Here is a 14,939-nt window from a genome sequence, read left to right on the forward strand (position 1 = left end):
CAGCACAGTTTTAGTAAGCTGGATTTCAAAAAATGACTGTAGAGTCCATAAGTTGCAGACTTGTTTAACCAGACAGGCGGAACCGTTGTGGTCGAACTGTTTTCCTGAACGGACCACCGAACATCCGCTGACGCACAAAGCTCCTCCGGCATTACAACCTCGGTGAGTCGTTCATTAGGTTTAGAAATCTCCGCGTACAGAGCCCAGAGGTCTATATCTTGACGGACAGAGCGAGTCCTGACGAGGTGATGTCCAGGCAGTGAGCGCTCAGCATGGACGGAGGCATCTGTGACTTACCCGGTGAGAAACCCTTGTTACACCCGTTTGTTTAGATAGGCCGCAGCCCGCGCGCGGGAAGAGCGCCGCCGTCGTCATCGGGTAAAATGATGCTCTTTTTTTAAGAATAAAAATGTTTTTAACAGTTTTCAAGATTATATAACAGATAGTGGTTGTTTTCTTCTTGAAACAAATCACTATATTAAAGGAGATGCAACAATAACGCGCAAGGTAATCGCCGGTCGACCTGTATATGCTAACAATGCTAATGCTAGGCTAGGATAGCTAACTGCACAAAATCGGTTAAAGTGTCTCTTAAACAGAATACGCTCAGACAAGTACTTTGTCTCAATAAGTTAGTCCATATGGGGCCTTCACGGCCACGGGCAATAGAGTTGTTTGAGTTTAGCTAAACTTTGTCTAATTAGCTTCGTCATGTTGGTATCACGAAAATAAAACGCGTTACGTTTATGTAAACGTAAGATTTAGAAAGAGCCTTAACATTTATTGATTTCTGATTTCCTGTTAATTTTGATTACTTACACGGGACAGTTTGACAGCAACCCACAGGAATACTCATGAGGACAATGTCTCTCGGGCTCTGTTTTTTAAGCTTAAAACAAATTTTAGGCCACAATTTTGATAGAAAGACTCCATCTAAGGCTCCGTTTGCAAAACGATGTTTCATGTTAAAACACAAAGTGTAAACACTAGTGTTTACACTGAAAACTTAGTGCTTTTCATGTTGGGCGCTGTTTTGTTTTGTTTGTTTTTGTTTCTTTGTATTGTGACAACGTACACATACGAGCATAGAACAATAATATGTTAAAAACATTAACAGTGGACAAATACAGGGGCATTTGCATTAATCCGATCACCAAGTTGAATTGCTATTCCGAGTGACTCAACAATAAAACTACAAGGTCCAAGGAGATTATGGACTGGGAGTCCTGTCACTCTACAGACGGTCGTTTTTGTTATTGTCTATCTACTTGTGCATTCATAGAACTATTTGGTATTGCTGCGTTGCACAGTAGCAGTGTTGCTGCATTTTCAAAGAGTTCAGTTTTTTCCCTGTCTCCAGGCAACTGTCGAGTAAACGGGCACCCAAAACAATGGAAGCTTTTGCGTTTTCACTTGAGTACATCACGTAAATGAGGCCGTAGTTCAACGCTGGAGTGTCAGGAGGTTTTTTTTTTTTTTTTTTTTTTTTTTTAAGTTTATTTTTGATTGTATTGGTAGAAAGTTGGCCAATGGTAGCATCAATGCAGTGTGCAGTGCTGGTGACCTAAAGACAGATTTAGATCCTTCAAATCATGAATCAGAATTAAATAACAGTTGGAGTACCTGTTGGGTCTGATTTTGGGCCTTTTTTGTTTGATATCCCCCTTTATTGAGATTGCTAAAATTCAGAAAGCGACTCTAGAGCCTCCATCGACACATTTTCCTTGTGTTTTGTGTTGACATGCTTCTCATCAAAGCATTTCCCATCAGGGGGAGTGGCGGCCTGTCCCAGCCCACATTGAAGTGAAGACACGCTGTGAGCTGTGTGTCTGTGTGTCCAGGTCCCTCTCTCCCCCTGTCCACCCTGCGCCTCCTGGTCCCACCCATCCGCCTGGTCTCTGCTGCCATCTGGCAGACAGTGGAGCAGAAGATTGTGTCGGACTACGGACTCCTGGAGGAGTTCGTGTTCATGGTCACAGAGATCGTCCCACAGCTTCTCTCCAGCAGACAGCGAGCCGAACTCATTCTGGGACTGCGAGCACGGGTCAGTTACTTTCAGTTTGATCATTGATTCGGGAGCTTCAGTAATCTGATTTTACCCTTATGGACTTTTCATCTGACTAGAATTCCCCAACAGTGACTCTTGACATTTGACATTCAGTTTTTAATGTTCACAAATGAATGGAATCCTTTGAAGAAAACTACTAACATCCGTCCATAATGCCATGTCCTCTGGTTCAATGGCTGTAAACTTAAAAAAAAATCATATCTTTTCTGCTCTTTTTAGGTTTCTGATTCACTCTTGTTCTGATTTCAAAAAAAAAAAAAAAATCTAATCTAATGTCATTTGGATTTAAACCATATAAATGCTCCTTTGATAACATGATGATGACATTTTGTGGTGGTCTGGAGAATTTTGGAAGGGTGTACAGTAAATATGATTCTGCATTTGAGATTTCCAGTTGGATAAAATGCAAATATATAAATATTATGGGCACATAACTGTAGATGTTGATTCATGGCTTAAACTAAAGTGATGAAACAGGAACTGATTTTAGAGGCTAAACATGAAATTTTTTTAAAACGAAGCCCTAACATTCTACTGACTATAAGATCCAACAGTGAGGTTATAAGAAAAGACTGAAATGACTCCAGAGGATTGTAATTATGAGTCTTACAGGTGACTGTTAAAGGTATAATGGACGATTTTCTCGAAAAAGTCGAAGCCAAACGTCTGTTACTCGCTTTTTGAAAAACACGCATGCGCCAGACCATCCTACCTGCTCTGCTGCTCTTACGAGCGCGCTTGACGACGTGACACAAGCATTTCTCCAGCGTGATTGACATGTTGGAGGACCAATAGTTGAGACTCGCATCACGCCATTCATTGGCTAAAACATCGTCCATTATACCTTTAAGTCCCAGTAGAATATGGACTGGGAATCATGACACTCTGGAGACAGACATTATTGTTATTGTCTATTTGCTTACGCATGTGCAGAGGAACTATTTATAATGGCTGTGGTGGGCATGAACTGTAGGTAGCATTTTCTAAAAAGTAGCGTTTTCAATGAGTCCAACCTTCTTTGTTGTGCAATTACAAGTTAAGTATTTTTCCTTGTGTAAATGGGGCTTCTGAACTCAAAAAAATTTTTTCCCAATATTTGATGGTTCAGATCAGCACTGATGTTAATACGAAAATTGTCCAGATCTGAATTATTTTCATCCATAAATTCCTTTGATTTAAATTGATATCCTGGGCTGTGTCTCATTGCGGTCTTCATATTTTGAGGTGTGTCTTGGTTTTAACCCCTCTTTTGTTCTTCCTTTGTAGCTCATCTTAGAGCTGTGTCGCTCTGAGGAGACCGCTGTCCTCCATGTGATTCAGCCTCATTTGGACCGCATGCAAAACCTGCGCTCTCTGTGGAACGTGGAGGTGGGTGATAGCATGCTGATAAAGCTAGTGACTCCAGTGAGAGGCCATGAACATGTGAGCCTTCGGAGTCAGACGCTTCAGTTTCATGAATGTTGCCCTTACTGAATTGACTTTTTTCTTTTTGTCTCTGGAATGGAGGCACTTTTCTGTGTTGGAAGCACCCAGTGAAATCAGTTTTGCTTTGATGGATTCTTTTTCTGTTACAGTATGTCTGAATGAGGTAGCTTGAGTGTCAGCTCAGTGGAAAAAGAGGCAACAGGGTCAGAGCAGTGCAGTAAGTTATGAGAATATCATCTTTGGAGACTTTTTTTTTTAATGGGCACAAACTCGACCAACATATACTCTCACCAGTTCCTTGAAATTCACACTGCTGCTGTGAAGTAGATGACAATTAAACTGATCATTCTATCAATTGTCTCGTCTTGCAGACTGAAGAAGCATCTGACTCTCACTTTCTGGGCCTCGTCCGAAACCTTCTGAGAGATCCGGACGAGAGAAGAAACTTTTTCCAGGTGCGTTCAGAATGTCATCTCTTCATGTAAACACACCGGTGGATGTTTTATTTGTTTTTGTTTGTTTTTTTTAACTAAGAAGTTTCTCTTTGTTTCAGGATGTTTTCCCAGGAGATTTTGGTCCCACTTATGACAAAGCCATCCAGACTCTGATGTGGTTGTTTCTGTCCCGACTAGAAAAGCTTCTCCCAACACAAACACTTCAGCAGGTACGCAGACAATGTCCATTTAAAATGCAGAAGTGGAACACCTTCTTGACCTTTGCTGTCAAACCTCAATTTTCTCTCTTTTATTGGGTCAGATCGCATCTCTGCTCAACGATACCTCGTCAGTTCTGAATGAGTGTATGGAAAGTTTCACTCAGCCGCAGGAACTCAAGCTCCTTCTTGACTCTCATAAAGATCTCAGCCAACTGGAAGACATCGGTGAGCAAAACGTCAGCCTGTAACATGGTCTTTGTGCGTCTGACTTCAGTTAAAACTGCTTTTGAAGATGACATCCTTTAAAAAAAAAAGTAAACATTTCAATCACATTTTAATTGGAAAAAACAATGTTTGTCTCCAGAGTGTCTCACTCCGAGTCTATATTGTCTTTGGGGTTGGTAGTTTTATATTTGAGTCAGTCGAAATAGCAGTCCAACCGGGCCGTCTGTGCAGATGTTCATGGTAATCTGCACACATGCTTGAGTTAAAATTGAAAGAAATTGTTCAAAATTTTCATAATTTCTAAGTCTGGCTCAATCTGTTGGCTGTTTTTTCTTTCAGAGTCGTACGTCGTGGAGAGTGGGATCTTGTCAGCGCTGTGCCTCCCTCCCGTGGAGCGAGTCGTGATCGTCAACGAGCAAGCGGAAACGGACACTGAAAGCGGCCTTGTGTACACCGTCTGCACCGAGATGGAGGTGGAGTCGGAGAACAAAGAGCTGTACGTGGAGGGCAGCGGCCAGTCGGATGACTGTGTTCAGACGCAGTGGTTCGGCCTCAGCGGGGAGGTCAAACCAGAAATGGACGGCGTGGTGGTCACGGACCCCGGGGAAGCCGTGGAAGCCAGTGAGGGTGAAGCAGCGGACGACCGTCAGGCAGGGACGCTGATCATTGGGGAGGACGGACAGGTGACGGTGCTGGATGGCGTGGAGAAGAAGCCCAAGAAACGCGGCAGGAAGAAGAAGCAGCCCGTAGATGAAGATTTCGAAGTGGAGGGAAGAGCGAAGATCAGGAGCGAGGACCAGGACATGCTATGGGAGCGGCCGGTGCGAAAGAACCGGGGACTTAAGATGAAACGGTACTTGTCTCAGTGGAGGAAAACTGGCAAGACGCAGGGAACCTCCAACAGCAAAACGTTGACCCGGTCGCACAGCTTAAGCAAAAGCAGCGACCTGGACGACAGGACGTGCAAAGTCTGCGGCAAGGTAGTGTCTCAAGCCAAGTTCTTGGAACGCCACATGAGTCAGCACGCGGAGGAGCAGCAGTACACCTGTCCCTCATGTCTGCGGTCCTACAAGAGCCTGCGCTACCTGCAGATACACAGGTGTGCAACGTTCTCCGAAGGACGGCCGGGAAGGAAACCCAAGCAGCCGGAGTCCGGAGAAGAGGAGGGCGAGCAGTCGTCCAGCGGGGTCCAGTGTGAGACGACCGGCGAGGAGCAGCTGTTGGACCCCGACCCCAACCAGGACCCCGACTACCTTCCCTCCAAAGAAGAGGGCCCCTTCTACTGTCCGCACTGCAGCGTCGAGTTCAAGTGCAAACAGACCTTCAGGTTCCACCTGAGGAACATCTGCTACACGGAGCAGCAGGTGGACCCCGAAAAGCCCGACGACGTCAAGCACTGCTTCCGCTGCAACGAGTGCGACAAGGCCTTCAAGTACAAGTCGACTCTGGACTCGCACAAGCAGACGCACAACCCGCTGTACTGCGAGGTGTGCATGAAGCTGGTGCGGGACTCGGAGGCGCTCGCCATGCACAAAGAGTCGCACACGCCGTTCCAGTGCAACCGCTGCGAGGAGAACTTCCCCGTGTTCAAGTCGCTCCACAAGCACTACATCGACGTGCACAACCCCACCGAGCCGTACACGTGCACCCACTGCCAGACCACCTTCGCCAGCCTGAAGCGCTTCATCAGGCACGAGTGGAAGCACACCGGCTACCAGCCGTTCCAGTGCTCGCACTGCAGCAAGCGCTTCCGCTCCTACTCCGACCTGCTGGAGCACCAGAAGAAGCACACCAAAGCCTACCCCTTCCTCTGCTGGGAGTGCGGCAAGAAGTTCCGGCACAGCGTCACGCTGACGAGGCACGTGGAGCGCGTGCACAACGCCGGCGAGCCCATGACCGAGAGGCCCATGCCCACTTTCACCTGCTCCCAGTGCGGGAAGAGCTTCACGTCCAGGAGGTGCCTCCTGAAGCACGACAACTTCCACCACAAAGGGATGCGCTTCCCCTGCGAGCACTGCGGGAAGGGCTTCTTCGGCAAGGACGCTCTGGTGCGGCACACGCTGATCCACACCGGCGAGCGGCCCTACAAGTGCGACGACTGCGACAAGTGCTTCCGCTCGGCCGCCGAGCTGAAGATCCACCGGAGGTATCACACCGGGGAGAGGCCGTTCAAGTGCAACGTCTGCGAGAAGGGCTTCGTGCAGTCCTGCTTCCTCACGCTGCACATGAGAACCCACACGGGAGAGCGGCCGTACGTCTGCACCCAGTGCAGCAAGGGCTTCTCCAGCCTGCACGGCCTCAAAAGACACCGCAGACTGGTCCATTCCTAGCTGGTCCCAAAACCACGCTTAAGCGCCCATTTCACCCGTCCGAACAGACCCAGAGAATGATTGCATTGAAGGATTGGTCACCGTTTAAAAAAAGAAAAGAAAAGAAAAAAAAAACGCTGGTCAGGTCCAGGACTTCAAATGCAACTGGTTGTCCCAGTTGAGGGACTTTTTTTTTTTTTGTGAAAAAAAAATGTTGGGCTCTTTGCTTTCCATACAGCTGCCACAGCGTGGATTGTAGGAACTGTGTAATATAGTTCATTAAAAAAAGATATAACGTAATGTAACTATGTATTTTTTACAGGAATGTTTGCTGTAGTTTTGCGCAAGATTTGTATGTTTAAATTTTAATTCCATTGGGAATTGTTGTCTTTTTTTTCCAGTTTTTTTTTCTTTAATAAATTCAAAATTTAATTCAAAATGTCCTTCAATTTTGGTGAAATGTTCAGCTTGGCATCCTTCTTTTTTTTTTTTTTTTTTTTTTGCTTCTTCTACTTCTTCATGTACATATTGTGGTCCTATCACAGCTGGTGGAAATTAGGGACAAGACTATAGAAAGAACAGTGTTGTGAAGAAGAAACAAATCTGACAGCACACAGACATAAACATCTGTGTAACAATTTATTGTGCTATACCGTAATTGCAATCTCTCCACATGAGCCAAGGTCAGATAAGACTTTGAACTGGCTTTTAGTTAACACGAATCATCATTGCAGTCCTACCTCGTTCATCCAATCTCCTGCGTCAGGTGGTGACAGTTTGTCGCCAGGTGCACCCAGAGGTGGTGTTGGAGTTTACTGAGGTGTGAAAACACTAACAGTGTTTTATGTGCGTACAATTGCAGGACGTTGATACTGAGGAACTGCGAAGAGTTGGAGTGTATTTATAGCTTAAATAAATTGAAATTAATAAAGATTTCACCCCAGATGGGACTCGAACCCACAATCCCTGGCTTAGGAGGCCAGTGCCTTATCCATTAGGCCACTGGGGCTGGATGGACGCCTTATGTACCAATGTCTCGTGAAAAAAAATATATATCGCGATCTACGATGCCAATGTGTGCGGTATTGATTTATCTACCACCAGGAGGAAAATTGACAGGGCCAGACCTCATTACGGTGATCTGTGTCGATCGCTGAGCCGGGAGGTCTGAACTCGGAGCCGCTTCCCCTGCGCTCTCTGCCGCCAGGAACCAGCCGCGGCTCCGCTTCCTTCCCACTGTTCCAGCGCACCCTTCAGGAGGAGGAGGAATGGTGGCTGGCTAGCTCGTCAGGGTTACCTGGATTATTGTCCTCCTCTTTTTTTTTTGTTTTTCTTTAGTTTTTAGTGTTGGCTCTCTGTGGCAGAAGGATGAATTTACTGCCGTCTAACCCCCACGGTAACGGGCTGCTTTACGCCGGCTTTAACCAGGATCACGGTGAGTTTTTTCTCTCCAAACGGAATCTGATGCTAAGCTAAACGATGCTAACCTTACGTTTCCCAGTAGCATAAATTAAACATAACATTGTATAACAGTGTTATATTCACTAATATTCAAACTAGTCATGGGGATTTTGTGTCATTTCTGTTCTGGAAATGTTAAAACTATATCATCTAACCTTAGATTTGTCAGCATTTAGCTTAAAGTCGGCTAGCTAAAAATGCTAGCTGTCTGATTTTGTTTTTAGCTAACGTTAGCGTCTGTCAGCTAACGACCAAATATATAGAAATCAAGTTACCGCAAGAGCGTTTTTTGAACTTGTAGTAATAGTAATAATAATTTAAACTAAGAATATAGCTCCAAATAAAATGTTCCTAAAAAGGGGAACAGCTAACGTTAGCTGGGATATCAAAGCTAACAGCTGGCTCGGCTACCTGAACATTGCTGTCTTTTTTTTTTTTTTTTTTTTTTTACTTTGTTTCTACTTCAGCAGCATCAAACTTCTTTTTACCACCATAGTTATTGCTCTTCAATTGGAACCCACAGATACCGATGTAGATACGTGTCTTTATTAGCTCTCCACCCACACAGATGAGCCACGGGCCTGAAGTTGTACTGTTTTTATTAATCTAATCTGTTTGAAATCCTGTTTGAAGTTGCATGTTGGGTCAGATTGGATGAGTTTGGTTGAAGTGTGTGAGATGACAGATGAAAGCCATCATAGACCTCACATGACCTCCTGAGACTGCTCTTCACGATCTGGATCAGACTCGAAGGCTGTGCTGTTTTTTTTGGGATCTACTTCCGGTTTCCTCTAGAGGAGATCTGTAAAAGTGTGTCAGCATTTAGCACAGATCAGTGTGTTCATTAAGACATGAACCTTTAAGATAATATATCAAAACTTGTCAGAGGTCTCACGTGACCTCTTGAGGCAGCTCTGGATCTAAAACACTGGGTGGTTATTTGGTTTGATCCACTTCCTGTGGAGATCTGTGGAAGTGTGTCAGCATTTACTCCAGATCTCAGGGTGTGTCCATTATGATCTGAACTTCAAAGTATTTTTTAATTGAACAAAATTACAATTTAAAAAAAATATTCTTCATAAGTATTTGAATAAGGCTAGGATTTATCTGACTCTCAAGATATGACATCTGAAATAAAACTTCAGTTTGAGGCCACAAATTAATATTTTGTGCTCTTAAATGTGTATTTAAACAAAAGTTAACAGTGGTACAGATGTGACATTTACAAGTTTTTGTGAATTTGTGTTCAGGATGTTTTGCCTGTGGGATGGAGAATGGCTTCAGAGTTTACAACACAGATCCTCTGAAAGAGAAGGAAAAACAAGGTAGTGCGCGTGCGCGCGCGCGCACACACACACACACACACACACACACACACACACACACACACACACACACACACACACACACACACACACACACAGAGTTCAAAACAGCACGTCAGTCGACTCTGGCTACACTCCAGCTAACTCAAACAGAATGCTTTAATTCCTACCAATGGTTTAATATAAAAAAATATATATCTGGGTTTGTTTTTGCACTGAACTGTTCCTGGTGGTGCTGACATGACGTTTGGTGTTTCTGGTGTGTGCAGAGTTCCTGGAGGGCGGGGTCGGCCACGTGGAGATGCTTTTCAGGTGTAACTATTTAGCCCTGGTGGGAGGAGGCAAGAAGCCCAAATACCCCACCAACAAAGGTAGGCGTCTGCTTCAAGAGAATGAGAGTCTGCAGACCTCTCAGCGATTCTTTCACATTCCTCCATGTTGGAGCTGTGGTGGTACTGAGTGCAGATCGTCTCTCTGTGCTGCAGTGATGATCTGGGATGACCTGAAGAAGAAAACCGTCATCGAGATCGAGTTCTCCACAGAAGTGAAAGCGGTGAAGCTTCGGCGGGACAGGTTTTCAGATGCCTCTTTTCCTATTTTCCAGTTTCCTCTCAGCTGTAAGCAGACATTTCCTTTACATATGCGCTCTGCTTGACCCTCAGGATCGTGGTGGTCCTGGACTCCATGATCAAAGTGTTTACCTTCACCCACAACCCCCATCAACTGCACGTGTTCGAAACCTGCTACAACCCCAAAGGTCAGCTCTGAGCTCACTCGATCTTTTTTACGATCTAAAATTGGAGCATTCTGGTTGAATTAGGGGCTGTAAAAACAACACTTTTCATGAATTACAGGACAGAAAGATTCTCTGAGGGAAAACTAGTGGTATTTATTTGTAGTACAAACACTGAATGCATAAGGGCTGAGAACTCCATGGAGCTAGGACAGTTTAAAGATTCCTCCATGGCGTTAATCTCACTGGTTCCTCGCCAGGTCTGTGCGTGTTGTGTCCGAACAGCAACAACTCTCTGCTGGCATTCCCTGGCACACACTCGGGTCACGTGCAAATCGTGGACCTGGCCAACACCGAGAAGCCGCCCGTGGACATCCCCGCCCACGAGGGGGCGCTGTGCTGCATCGCCCTCAACCTGCAGGGCACCCGGATAGCGACGGCGTCGGAAAAGGTACTTTTGCATCCGCACAAGTCAAGCAGCTAAATGCTAATGTTAGCATGCTAAGCTTCTTGGTTTCAGTAAAATTGCCATATACAGATTCGAGCCTTGTGAGCGGTTTCAGCCTTTTGAGCTCTTTTTGCTTGCGAAACATTTCAGGACTGATTTTCAGGACGTCACTTCTCGTTTTCTGTTTGTGAGCTGGACCAGAGCTAACTGAAGCTAACGGGGTGTTTTGTGTCTGCAGGGAACTCTCATCCGGATCTTCGACACATCTGCTGGACAGCTCATACAGGAGCTGAGGCGAGGCTCGCAGGCCGCTAACATTTATTGGTGAGTGTTTCAGCATCTCCCGGGGCGAAGTTCACGCGTGGGCCGTCACATGACTGTTGGTGCTGCACCGTCGCCACTACCTGTACACGACCCGTTCATCCAAAGCTGCTATTTGTGCTTCATCTACACATTACATTCAGTTTGAAACCTCCAGAAGATGCAAATATTCAACGAATGCATTGATCATCCCAACAGTAAACTTAGCAGGACAGGCTTTGATTGTTGAGCTATTAGGATTATTAGGATAGGTGGTTTAAAATGCTAAACATGGTTAAAGCTGCTAAAAGCCTGAAATGACTTCAGTTTAAAATGTGCTGCTGTGACGTAAACAATGGTAAAGTGTTTTTGAAGTATAATGGAATGACATAAAATGACCCCGTGTGCTCAACAGCATTAACTTCAACCAGGACGCATCCCTGATCTGTGTATCCAGCGACCACGGCACCGTGCACATCTTCGCCGCAGAAGACCCCAAAAGGAACAAGCAGTCCAGGTGAGACCCGCGGAAGCGGTTGTCACAGCGACGCAGAGCGCCTTGCAAAATGTGTGTAACGCGCGTGTGGTGGTCTTTCTCTACAGCCTGGCCTCGGCCAGCTTCCTTCCAAAGTACTTCAGCTCCAAGTGGAGCTTCTCCAAGTTCCAGGTCCCGTCAGGATCGCCCTGCGTTTGCGCCTTTGGGACCGAGCCCAACGCCGTCATAGGTGGGACTGACATGACATGGATAATACAACTCACAAAAAGTTAATTTGTTGAGTTACTTCATTTCTTTAAAAAGACAGTCTCATTGTTTTTAGTATGATGTTTGAGCTTTGTTAGCAGCTTTAGCTACATTAGCAGCTTTATCTTTGTCAGCATCCTGATCCTTGTTAGCAGCTTCAGCCTTGTTAGCAGCTTTATCTTCATTAGCAGCCTCAGCCTTGTCAGCAGTTTCATCAGAGTGTGCTTTCTTTGGTGTGTAAGCTTTATATGCCATGAAAGCTTTTTTTTGCCATTTGCCTTTTTTAGTTATATTAGCAGTTTTAGCTGTTTTGAAATTTTGCCATTTTGAAGCTTTAGCTATTTATTTTCGTCACTTTTTCATGTGATGCATAGTGTTTATGATAAACTAATCAGTGACTCACTACACCACCTTGTGGTACAGAGTGGTATTTTCTTTACTCTTCTTTTATAGCTTGAAATGAACATCATTCCATATCGTACATATTGAAGGATGATTTGAAACAGTCTTTCTTTGAGTTTTGGCTTAATTTTTTCCCCTCCCCTCCCTCCCCACAGCCATCTGTGCCGACGGCAGCTACTATAAATTCCTGTTCAACCAGAAGGGGGAGTGCTCCAGGGATGTGTACGCTCAGTTCCTCGAGATGACGGACGAGAAAATCTGACCTCTGACCTCATCCGGGAACCCTGAAGGAGGCTCGTCCTCTCCTCAAAGACTCTGTGGCAGAGCGACAACACGGCTGGAAAACTTCCCGATTCCAAACCAAACAAAAAAAAAAAACAAAGAGGGAACGTTATTTTTGTGAGAGGACGACTTGACGCTTTTTAAGACGTCTTCCGAGGAATTTACAAAGGACGGCTGTTTTTAGTGGCGTAGACGGAGCGAGAGACTTTTGAGAGTTTTTTTTTTTTTTTTTGTGGACTAACACCACCTAACCTAACCGTAGGGAGTGCCTCTGAGACTGGGAAGAATCTGTCCGAACACAGATTGCCGGCATATATACGCACGTGTCTTGGTGTTCGGTGCCGTCGAGGGCGCTAGCAGCGCGCGTCGGTCCGAATCCGTCACACGTCAGCGTTAGTATTAGATTTTTCTTATAATCACTGTATATACACACACAATCCCACTGACTGAACTTCTAACCACGTAGAAACTGTACAGATCGTAGCGAGAAAAAACAATGAACATGTATTTTTCTTTCATACATTGTGCAATATGTTGTTCCCCTCAAGATTATTTTTTAATTTAATTTCTTATTTTGTTGTTTCTACCAACACGAGAAACAGGTTAACGTTCACTTTCTTGCAGAGAGTCAGGTAAATGGTGCCCGTCAAACGCAGTTATGAGAAATTTTAATCCAATTTTGGTGAAGGTTTGAGAAAATCGGCAAAGCAAGTCAGATTCTGCTAGTCGCTGGTTGACTTGACATTAGCGTTAAGCCTCGGTAGCGCTAATCCTACCTGTTGCGACTTAAGTTGAGTTTATACCAAGTTCATCATTAAACTGCATTAAAGTCATTATGCACTTTTTCTGAAAAGAATTAAAAACTTGATGAAATTTTAGGAAGTCCAGTTCAGAACTCGCTTCATGAGAGCTGAAGACGACGGCCGATACCACACCGTCTCTTGTCTCGGGAAAATGAAGCTACAGTTTACAGCACTTCAGTTTTGGCTTTGCATAAAAATAAGACAATGCTCCTGAAATTTTTCTAATTTACCTCTAACAATTTCACATTGAGGACTGTATGAAATCTTAGTTGTAGATTGAAAGGACACTTAATGATCAAAAGCACTTTTAACTTAAAGCTAACTACCTTCAGTTAAACCCACCAAATGGCTCATCCAGCGCCGAATAACGATTAATCTGTTCTGATGTTCATTCAGATGTTTACATGAAAAGTGATTCTTTATTTTGATTGTTAGTAAAGCCAATATATGATCAAACCAATAAATTATAACTTTTGCTTCCTGAGATTGAGCCGAGAACTTAGACACCCCACTGGGGACTATGATGCTTCCTAGCTTTAACTTGGCAATGAAAACAGAAAACAGGATTTTTTTTTTATCGATGAGATTTGACCGTGTGAAATTTCATTTGACATTTCGATCTGTTTAACTCCATTTAGTTAGCTTCAAGGTAAATATAGAACTGTAGAGAATGGCTAACTAGCTTTAGCTCCCAAAGTCTGAAAACAGCCTCACTCTGATTTAAACGAAAGTCTACTCGCATGTCTCACTCCTGAGATTTAGCTGTGGCTCAGATATTTTAGCAACATTCCATGAAACGTTAAAGTACTTAAGAATTGGTGTGAATTTTAGAGAAGGATGTCATTCTGAGATTTGTGTTACCTTGCTTGTTGAGCGATTGATCAAAAACATTGACACTACGCATCATTTTGAAAAATTAAAAGTTCTGTTTGAAGCCGTTACAGCTACTTAGCTTTAGAAATATAAAACTGCTAACTCAGACAGGAATTTTTTTTTCTGTAACCAATGATGTTGCTTCAAGAAAACTTGGGTTAAAACATTCATCAACTCTGTCATTCTTCTAATAGCTGAGAAACTAATTTCCTCATCTCTGTGTTGCTGTGCTCCGTTAGGTGACATCGTTCAACTCGATACGATTGTTCATCTTTAGAGGTCAAACTAGAATGGATTTACCTTTGGGGGGGGGGGGGGGGCTAATCCAGCTGTTTCCAGCTGTTTCCAGCTGCTGCTAACTGCTGACTAGCCTTTTTTTTTTTTTTTTAATTCCCACCTACACAGAAAAACTTGTCTCCATTTTAGATACAATTCTCTGCAAGAAAGTGACTCTTTCTCCTCAAACTGTCGAAACATTTCCTGAGCAGGAAGCTGAGCGAGAGCTGAGCATTTCAGCGAACTGTACAAAAAAAAAAAAAAAAAAGATATTATATATTGGTATTGAGTTTGGTGTGATTAGAACAGCAGTGCTGTGGAAGATGATCGGCTGGTCAGAAACATTTTTTTCACCTTCCTCGAGAGCTTTTTTTTTAAAAAAAAATATTTTGTTGTTGTAAAAACCTGTTTGTGTCGCTCTCCGCATCAGATTGTACGTCACGCCGAGCGTCGCGACCGCCATCCAGGACGCCGCACAAACTGAAAAGCCAACGCAGTCGGAATGATTGTAAAACCTGCAAATTTGTGAATAAAATTTAACCTCTGCTTTTACACGAGCTCTTTCACGCCTGTGAAATCCAACCTTACAGTTAGCGTCAGAGTTGGGAAAAC

At 44.2% G+C, this 14,939-nt stretch overlaps 2 protein-coding genes and 1 non-coding gene across 5 annotated transcripts; 2 read left to right on the forward strand and 1 right to left on the reverse strand.

Annotated features, from left to right (window-relative positions):
* Positions 1-123: 123 nt before the first annotated feature.
* Positions 124-7,115, forward strand: LOC115392825 (zinc finger protein 431-like). 3 transcript variants are annotated; one of them, XM_030097432.1, is made up of 7 exons: positions 124-300; positions 1,842-2,044; positions 3,335-3,436; positions 3,865-3,948; positions 4,047-4,157; positions 4,250-4,373; positions 4,713-7,115. In XM_030097432.1, the coding sequence occupies exons 1-7, from the start codon at positions 273-275 to the stop codon at positions 6,701-6,703; spliced, it is 2,643 nt and encodes an 880-aa protein (XP_029953292.1). In that variant the 5' UTR covers positions 124-272; the 3' UTR covers positions 6,704-7,115. The 3 variants fall into 3 exon arrangements, with proteins under 3 accessions (XP_029953292.1, XP_029953293.1, XP_029953294.1); XM_030097433.1 differs by having other exon boundaries at positions 167-300; positions 1,771-2,044; XM_030097434.1 differs by lacking the exons at positions 124-300; positions 1,842-2,044; positions 3,335-3,436 and adding an exon at positions 3,507-3,710.
* Positions 7,116-7,618: 503 nt separating this feature from the next.
* On the reverse strand, positions 7,619-7,691 carry trnar-ccu (transfer RNA arginine (anticodon CCU)). Its single transcript has one exon. It is a non-coding gene; the product is annotated as a tRNA-Arg (tRNA).
* Positions 7,692-7,876: 185 nt separating this feature from the next.
* wdr45b (WD repeat domain 45B) lies at positions 7,877-14,610 on the forward strand. Its single transcript, XM_030097437.1, has 10 exons — positions 7,877-8,117; positions 9,394-9,468; positions 9,738-9,839; positions 9,954-10,041; positions 10,131-10,225; positions 10,462-10,652; positions 10,888-10,973; positions 11,365-11,466; positions 11,553-11,674; positions 12,249-14,610. The coding sequence occupies exons 1-10, from the start codon at positions 8,051-8,053 to the stop codon at positions 12,353-12,355; spliced, it is 1,035 nt and encodes a 344-aa protein (XP_029953297.1). The 5' UTR covers positions 7,877-8,050; the 3' UTR covers positions 12,356-14,610.
* Positions 14,611-14,939: the final 329 nt, after the last annotated feature.

The sequence above is a fragment of the Salarias fasciatus genome, chromosome 8 (assembly GCF_902148845.1).
Source record: "Salarias fasciatus chromosome 8, fSalaFa1.1, whole genome shotgun sequence".
NCBI classification, from domain to species: Eukaryota; Metazoa; Chordata; class Actinopteri; order Blenniiformes; family Blenniidae; genus Salarias; species Salarias fasciatus.